The sequence below is a fragment of the Sinocyclocheilus rhinocerous genome, unplaced genomic scaffold (genome assembly GCF_001515625.1).
Source record: "Sinocyclocheilus rhinocerous isolate Xijiao unplaced genomic scaffold, SAMN03320098_v1.1 scaffold36, whole genome shotgun sequence".
Lineage (NCBI taxonomy): Eukaryota > Metazoa > Chordata > Actinopteri > Cypriniformes > Cyprinidae > Sinocyclocheilus > Sinocyclocheilus rhinocerous.
The window spans coordinates 1,155,397-1,164,935 of NW_015664459.1; the positions used below are offsets into that span (position 1 = coordinate 1,155,397).

Below are 9,539 nucleotides of genomic sequence, written 5' to 3' on the forward strand. Positions count from 1 at the left end.
ATTGACGCGTTTCAGAAAGACGGGGCATAGAGGAGAAACAATAATGTACAGTATGTGGAAAATAATGTGTTTTTTGAACCTTAAACCGCATATTTCATAACACCAAATACACCAAATAATGTTCTTTTTAGCAACATCATATGGCCGCTTTAACCCTAAGACAGGTAATATATTACTATTGTAATACAACTGCACTGTAAATTAAATGTAAAGTCTAGGTAATTTATGTGACAAAATGGCATGCCTTGTTTGCCAGTCAAACCAGAAGACACAAACTGTTGTATAAATGTTGCATTATATACTGTAATGTATTAAGTGTCTGTACTTTTGCTATGTTACTTATAGTTTATAGTTCTGTCTTATTTCTGTTTTGTAAAGCTGAATTTTCAGCATCATTACTCCAGTCTAAAGAGTCACATGATCCTTCAGAAATCATTCTAATATACTGAATTGCTGCTCAATAATTATTTGTGCTCAGTTATTAAAACTGGTTCTTATTACTATCAATTTTAAAAACAGTTTTTGCTGCTTAATATTTTATTTTATTTATTTATTTTAATTTTTTTATGGATTCTTTGAGTAGAAAGAACAAAACAAAACATTATTTGAAATAAAATATTTTGTAACATTTGACTTTTGATCAATTGAATGCTTCTTTGCTGAATAGATGTATTAATTTATATAAAAAAAAACACACACACACACACACATATCCCAAACATTTAAATGTTAGTATATGGTTTCTGCATAAGTAGCACAACTGTTTTTCCATTGATAAAATTTCTTGAGCAGCAAATCAGCATATTAGAATGATTTCTGAAGTATATCATGTATGTATACTTGACTGTTTAAGTCATTTAAATTATGAGCTTGTAGCTTCACAATCATGGCAATCTACAGTGTCTAAGTAGCTCACTTATTGTGGCTCTTTTCTGATCTGGGTTCAGTCTCATTTATTTGGTGAGTGGAGGAGCTCTCATTAACAGTCACACTCATTTAATAGGAGAACCGGAGACGCGACCTCATACAGACAGAGACACACACATACACACACAAAAATCACTCACAAATCAAAGACGAGGTAGTGAACACCCTCCTCTGATATGCTGTCATGGAGCCTCACTGTCGAGAAAACACAGAGATAGAGAGAGACACTGATTAGATTGTATGGAGCAGCTCACTTTCATACTCATTAGAAAGAGGGAGTGACTCATTTACTCCACAAATTAGAATTATTTCTGCTTCTGTTTCCTTTCATTGTCAAAGATCCATTAAAGCTGAAGTGTGTCATTTTTTTCTGTAAAAATACTTTCTTCTATCCCACCTTAATATGCAGACACATCCTATACCTAAGGCACTGTCAAGTGATTTCCTTGAACAGTAAAAAAAACTCTGGTGGTGGGATGCCAACCAGTTTGACACAGCAACACTGACTCCAAAGATGCCACCCGCTCTTACGTTAAACGGTGGATACACAAAGGGCTACCTCAAAATGGACAAAAATAGGTATTTATATGGTAGACACCTTTTGTTGCTTACTGGAACATCCTTCACATAAACAGCACGCCTACGATGCCTAAAAATGCTGTCTAGGTATGTAGAATTCAGACCTTTGCACATCAGTATTAACAATAACTCAGTCTTGCTAAACAGCAAAATGAAAAGTGGAAATCTTGTAATGAAACCAAAGAGATCATGACAGCTACTTGATTAAAGTGAGCAGAGGGAATTCATCATGTAATTTATCAAAGAAATCGAAAGGCTTGACCTTTTGATTTAGAAATATGAATGGATTACATGGGGGAAAAAAAGAGACGGGGAGGAATCCCCTCTGTATAAATATATCATGTATCTTCTCTCATCTATGATACAGATGGTTGCTCAAACCTGTTGCCATAGTAACAGGAAGAGAATGGCTTTCCAGATGATGGTTGCTTTGGAGAGGAGAACTCCCTCTGTTAGTTTAGGAAAGCCACTGGGTTTTATGTTATGAGTAACAGATGTCATAATAATGAAAATCTGACTGTTGACCGCAAATGTCCTAACATGTTATTACTTTAAATTTGGAATCACAAACTAAAGCTTTGGCAATATTGTCCTGTTTAAAGTAATGCCAATGAAGATTAGATAGATAGATAGATAGATAGATAGATAGATAAATAGATAGATAGATAGACAGACAGACAGACAGACAGACAGACAGATAGATAGATAGATAGATAGATAGTAAGGTTGTCAAATTTACATTAGAATAAAACTGTTAAAATTTTCTGTCATCTGATGTAAACTCTGGAACAAAAACAGATTGAATAGATTCAATGGCTTAGTGTTCTCATGTAATGGATGAACATATGGGGGCGGGAATGTGATACTAAATTTTTCAGCTTATCTGTAGCTTTGTGTTATAGCCATTACAAATAGATAGATAGATAGACAGACAGACAGACAGACAGACAGACAGATAGATAGATAGATAGATAGTAAGGTTGTCAAATTTACATTAGAATAAAACTGTTAAAATTTTCTGTCATCTGATGTAAACTCTGGAACAAAAACAGATTGAATAGATTCAATGGCTTAGTGTTCTCATGTAATGGATGAACATATGGGGGCGGGAATGTGATACTAAATTTTTCAGCTTATCTGTAGCTTTGTGTTATAGCCATAATTACTGCTAGAATTCACCCACGCTTGTAATCATGCATCTGGCTAGGAGGTGGGTGAGTGTGGGCAGAAAAGCATGGCCATTTTTAGCTGTTACCACCTTAACAGCTAGAGGTCAGCACTGAAAAATCCATGAATGTGAGCACTATGAAAGAAATGTAATTGTCTTAATGTAACTTAAAACAGAGTACCGTGCTCAAACCAGAGTGAAAATCCATACTCAATACTCTTGCAATGCAATGTTGCGATGCTGTATAAACGAGGTTTTCTCCAAACTAGCTACAACAAGTGATAAGAGCCTTTTGTCGGTTGATTCATTGTGACACTGGGTAGCCTCGCCAGCCAAGGAAGTGCACAGGGAGTTGAAGCTACATGGTCTGAGCCACTGCCTCTTTGCCCTCATGGGCTTCCCCAGGCTTTCAATCCATGCTAAAAGTATTCTGTAATCACTTTTCTGCCCTGGATCCACACCGGGATTTCCATTTCTCGCTCGTGCCCCAGTCACGCTCACCAGACAGCTAGGTAATTTTTGCTTTCACTGAGGACAGAAAAATTACTGTGAAGCTTGAACATTGTCATGCCACATCTGGTTTGAATACTTATTATATTTTAAATGCTGTATATAAAACAGCTCATAAAACAGTGGCAGTTTTAGTGCTGTAAGGCCATGGCAAGCGAACCTTCACTGGAGAATGTTAGTGTGTGTCGGCACTTACCAATGTTGGGATGCTTGAGTAGACGACAAATTCGGGCCTCTCGTTCCAGTTTTTGGTGATCTACAAAAAAATGAAAAACATGTTTGTGTTTATTAAAAAAAAAACACTGACTCTTCTAGAAGCACTTGACTGTTTAACTTGTCTTTGGATAAAAGTTTCTGCTGAATGACGTAAAATGTAAATGTTTGTTTAGCAATAGAAATGTAGTAAATATAACAGGACATAAATGTTGTGGATCTGAACTCTGCTCTGCTGGTTTAAATGAGGAAAACCAAAAAAGGTAATAAATGTTGTCTCTGCTCATTCCTCTGAGGTCAAGTGATTAGACAGAATATACAAATATACAAACAATATAAAAAACAAACAAACAACAGTCATTGCAATCTAATGATGAACTCTAATATTTAATTTTGATGAAATGTGAATACTTCAAAAAAGTCTTAAAAGCTTTTTGGGGTGAATTTCATGCAACTCTTGTAGATGAAACAAAAAAATTAAAGCATATATTATTTTATTTTTATGTATTATTATTATTCATATTTTTATTATTTGTGATATTATTTTTATGACAATCTTTTACTGTACTATAACTTTATCTATTTTGTGTAAAAGTAAAATTTGTGGAATTATATTGTATTTTTACTCACACTGACAGAGGACAATAAATTATACAGTAAAAAAGTGAATAGTATTGTAGAAAGGAAGTAGAATGTATTTTTGAAAGTGCAGAAGTTCTGGTCAATGTGAAAATTCACATCAATACTGACCTTTTTAAAACCATTGTGTTCTGGTGTGCAAATGAAGGAAAGGTGGAAAATGGAAAAAAAAAAAAATGGAGATTGTGCTGGTGTATATATGTGTCTAACTGTATAAATGTGCAAGATACCACTATGGGTGGATTATGGTCCAGGCCAATGGGACCAGTAGCCTGGGGCCTGTGATTGCCGGGGGCCTTGAGCTGAGGGCCCTGCAGCTATCTGACAAACCGGAATCAATACATTGCAAATGTAATTGATATAGACAAAGAGGTTCTGGTGTGCAAATGAAGGAAAGGTGGAAAATGGGAAAAAAAAAAAATGGAGATTGTGCTGGTGTATATATGTGTCTAACTGTATAAATGTGCAAGATACCACTATGGGTGGATTATGGTCCAGGCCAATGGGACCAGTAGCCTGGGGCCTGTGATTGCCGGGGGCCTTGAGCTGAGGGCCCTGCAGCTATCTGACAAACCGGAATCAATACATTGCAAATGTAATTGATATAGACAAAGAGTACTGTTTGTGAATGTGTGCCAGTAATATATAATAATACTGAATACCACCAATTTTTTAATCATACACTATGCATCATCAACATAAATATTGGCACTGGCGTACGGTTCCTGAGATGCCATTTTCCAATAGGGTTGACAGGAGAATCTGGTGGTTCACCGTATCAAAAGCAGCAGACAGATCCAGCAAAATAAGTATAGAAGATTTGTAATCCGCTCTTGCCAGTCTTAGGGCTTCAACAACTGAAAGCAAGGTAGTCTCGGTCGAATGTCTACTTCTGAAGCCAGATTGGTTGCTGTCCAGGAATATATTAGATTATTATTACATATTAGAGTATAATAAAGATGCATATGTGGGGTTTTCTGTCATTATTCAACTAAATTATATTTAAAAAATGCGGACAAGTAGTAGGATGATTGGAAAGGATGAGTTTAGAGACTTCGGCCTCAGAAAGTAATGAAAAATTATTCACAGACAGGTTTCAATTATTCACAAAACTGAATTTGCATTGTCTTCACAGTCAGAGAAACAGAAGTCAATGCAAATTTAGTTTTGACCAATGCATTTTAGCAATTGGAAAGAAAAAAAAACGGTAAGTGCATCCCATCTTCTGAAAGAATATGCTCTGTGTTTTTAATTTGACTGCATTTTAATTACAAAATTTTGGTAGAGTAAAAAATTTACAGACTTGATCCATACTGTACACCACTATTAACAAAAAATACTTTCTTTTGATACTTTTGGCCTCAGGTAAGTTGAGCACTTTGCTCATAGGGAGACAGCAGCAGTAGGATGGGTGGTGGAAATGGAATTCACCAATCCCTCCAGATGCTGTTTAGCCAATAAGATTGTTTGTCTCTGAAGTCTTAATCCCAGAGCTCCAATCAGATGTGCTTTTGCCGCCATAATCCCAACCGCTTGAGCCATTAATGAGGCACAGCATGCTGTCTAGAGTCTGTCAAATCAGGTACATCTAAAAGGAAGATGGGAAACCTATGACATAACAGGATTAAACTGATTGCTTGCAATAGCGACGAGAGTTTAAATATCCTTCTCTGTTTGTGCCTTCATGTTCATGTAAAATAATAGCCTGTAACTCATTCTGGACAAGTGTTATCAATTTTGTACGATCCTCATTACTAGAAAAGTTTGGCCAAATTCCATGTTCTTCATTAAATGTCCCAGATGGAGAGTTTTTCATTCAAATCTAGTTTTTGAATATTTTAAGTGCTGCATTGACCCAGTTCAGTCAGTTCCCATCTGACAGAAATTGAGCGAATGCCAGAAATGGGGGCAGCTATTTTCAAAGTTGTCATATCAAGTCAACTGTCCACTGACATGCATAGTGCAAGAAAAAAAATAGGTGAATAAGTCATAACCATGTCCAAATGGATATTTTTTTATTCTTTCTGATTGTACCGTATTGGCCCGAATATAAGACGACCCTGATTATAAGACGACCCCCCCTTTTTCCAGATGTACCTTTTGGAAAAAGGCTTTTAAAAAAACAAATCTTGTTTTTTCTCAGTAAATCACATTTTGTCTTCAATTATTTTCATATTGCATATTTTTCCTATTTTAATTTTTGTTTTGAAAGTATGGTAAAAACTGGTAAAATGTACCAACAATCACATTAAAAAAAATTATAAGACGACCGCGTTTTTTCAGATGTATTTCCAAGAAAAAAACATTGTCTTATATTCGGGGCAATACGGTAATTGAAAAATTGTTAAATGGAAAATGGTAGATGGAGCTTAGAGTACTGCAGAAATCGAAATATAATTAAAGATATTCCAGTTTTAGTTTGAATTGTGTGCAATATCTGCACCAGTATTGACACTAGACAAAACTGCAAAATAATTATTGTTTTCAATCAGGTTTTCCAAACATTCCCATATCTTCTGAGATAACGTGAACCTAAAATAAGAGTAAAACAGGCCATCCACTCAGTGTACAAAACATACTGTACTACTTAACCATATTTTTGAGGCAAATTTGTACCCACAGTTGAACTAAATTTGACAAAAACTCCCAAAACACTATTTGTAAAAACAGTATAAAAATCAAGTAAATAAAGTACATTAAGAACTGATAAAAAGTGTATTTATTATTGTGATGTGGTGCTACTGTATAAGGCAGATATCCACACTCCACAGTCATAGTTCTCTCCAGTTAATGCAAGATTAATTCATTCAAATATCACATTAACAGAAGTAAACAGAGGTCAACAGAGGCCTGGTGTTTAGTAGCAGCTTGGCAGGTACAAAGTTTGCATAAGAAGCAAATTAGTGCAAAAGAGGTGAAAGAGAAACTTGAAATAGAGTCTTCTTCATCCTAGCGTGTATCCTGCGTTGGTGCAGGGTCCGCTTGTTTGCACGCCTTTTGCCACTTAGCTCGGTCCAGGGCGTCATCAGGGGTGATATTGACTGAGTGCATGTCCTCCGCCAGACGATCGAGCCACCGCTTCTTTGGCCGACCACGCGGTCGTCGTCCAGGTGGTGATAGGTGGTAGGCTGTTTTTACCACTGTATCATCGCCACTTCTGATGATGTGGCCATACCAGTGGAGTCGGGCTTCACGCATCTTGACGACTATGGGTGCCACGCCCATGCGCCTTCGGACATCTTCATTCCTGACACGGTCGAATCACGTGAGGCCGAGAGACCAACGGAGCATCTTCATCTCCATACCATGGAGGATCTACTCATGCTTAGTGGTGGCTGGCCAACACTCTGAACCATATAGCGCGACTGGGCGTATGACGGTTTTGTAGATCTTGCCCTTGAGTTTTATGGGCATTTGGCGGTCACAGAGGATGCCTGAAACTTGTCGCCATTTAAGCCACGCCACGTTGACCCGTGCACGGGCATCGGAGAGGGAGTCACCGTCGCTCCTAATGAGCGAACCCAGATATTTAAATTCGGTAACCTTGTTCAGTGGCTGCCCTGAAACTTGAAATAGAGTGGTGGAATGAAATGAGAAATAAATACCCGTTCAAAAGGTACACTTGTGTATGTAAATATGTACACTTTAGGTACTAATATGCACTTTTAATATACTATTTAGGGATAGATAAGATGTACCTTTCAGCTTTTGTACCTTAGGTTACTGCCCAGCGACAGCTTTGTGTTTGTGAAGTATGCAGAATGTAATGATAAATATTTCAAACCATATTGTTATATTGACCTCATTTTGTCTGCGTGTTAAATTTGAATTAAACATGCAGCAGTGAAGTCATGTGACAATGTGCACTACAAGTGGTGCAGTTATTTCAAAAACATAGGCCTATTTTTTTAATTTTCAAATTAATGTTTAATTTTCCTAGTTTTAGACACAAATGAGTCAAGATGCACAGATTTTTTTTTTTTTCGTTTGTTTGGCATGAACACAACTGCATCGTGAAAGTAGGAAAATCCTCACAAGTCATACAATAGCTCGTAAAAGTAGCAGACCACATTCATTGCAACTGCATGAAAATGAGCAACCAGTAATAGCAAGAAAGCCATATGGGTTTAGAGCAACGTGGGTGAATAAATGATGACAGAATTGTTATGTTTATGTGAATAAGTCCTTCAATCAATTAACTTAAATGTGTTCTTTTTCAAAAAATGATCAGTAAAAGGATGTGGACATCCCTCACAAAAATTTAATTTTTCAGGTGAACTATCAAAGCCCATTCTGACAGTCCACACCAGCTTTACCATTTGTTATGTTAACTGACAAGAAACACTAATTTTGGCCTGAATTTCTGTTAAATCATTTGCAGACAAAATAATACAGTGTTAAAATATATTTACATTACACATTAAAGGGACAAAAGCAAAACACTTAACAAGGAAAAACTGACTTGACTGAATTTCAGCCATCCTTCTGTCACATCTCGCTCCACATCGCTTAACATGTGGCTTGCTCTCAGTGTGGAAGAAAAATTACTTGATGCTGGAAATTGTCTTGTCATGCCTCATTAGGACAAAGTGTTAGACTGTTTTATACAGACACAACTTGTGTAGGCAGGGCAGTAACCTAATTTTATGGGGCCCAAGACAAAAGGGGGATGTGGAAATTTCAGTTTGTTAAAGTATAAGAGAAAATTACTGGCTGTTAACACATTTAAAGCGGCTGGACAAACTTAGTACTTCATAGACTGCACTGAAGAAATCTACACACAGCAAGGACTTGTAGATGCTGGAACCCATTTCTACTTCTCCAATTTCCTTTTCATGAAAACTTTAGATTACCCAGAATTGAATCATATGCCATTCTTTTTTCATATTACTTTACAACTATGGTGAATGCCCATTAGTTTTGCTTCTCTAACAAGCTGCCCATCTTTCATTTACTGTCTCTCTGGATGTTCTTTAGGCAATGTCAATCTGTCAGTCAAACTACTGCTGTCTGTTTATGTATCTGTGGTTCTTTTTTTAATCCTTTATTTTTGGCAACCTCCCCCATGTCTGTATATGCAAATGTGCATCTGATAACTCCAGCCCTATACAAATGAGCGAAGGACTCAGACCCTGCATTGTTTTTCACCGCAAATGCTCATTTGAATAGTTGGATTACATTCACAGGACATACGAGAAGACTGCAGAAATGGCAGTTAGAAAATACAATAATAAATCTAATAAGGCTTCTGCCTAAAAAGAGCAAGATAATCTTTATTTATTATGTTAAATATTATAATCTATACAATGATTTTTATATAGAGTGTACCTAAAATTACATATTATATTATTATTATATACAGTAATATATACTGAACAAAATTATAAACGCAACACTTTTGTTTTTGCCCCCATTTTTCATGAGCTGAACTCAAAGATCTAAGACTTTTTCTATGTACACAAAAGGCCTATTTCTCTCAAATATTGTTCACAAATCTGTCTAA

At 36.3% G+C, this 9,539-nt stretch overlaps 1 protein-coding gene across 1 annotated transcript in view; it reads right to left on the reverse strand.

Moving 5' to 3' along the window:
- The window catches only part of LOC107730106 (calcium/calmodulin-dependent protein kinase type II delta 1 chain-like), an 84,306-nt gene that overhangs the window by 69,611 nt on the left and 5,156 nt on the right, over positions 1 to 9,539 (reverse strand). Inside the window, exons 3-4 of the mRNA XM_016540839.1 lie at positions 3,381 to 3,440; positions 1,068 to 1,122 (exon numbers count right to left, since the gene is read on the reverse strand). Coding sequence (XP_016396325.1) covers positions 1,068 to 1,122; positions 3,381 to 3,440 — 115 coding nt within the window. The remainder of the gene's footprint in view (positions 1 to 1,067; positions 1,123 to 3,380; positions 3,441 to 9,539) is intronic.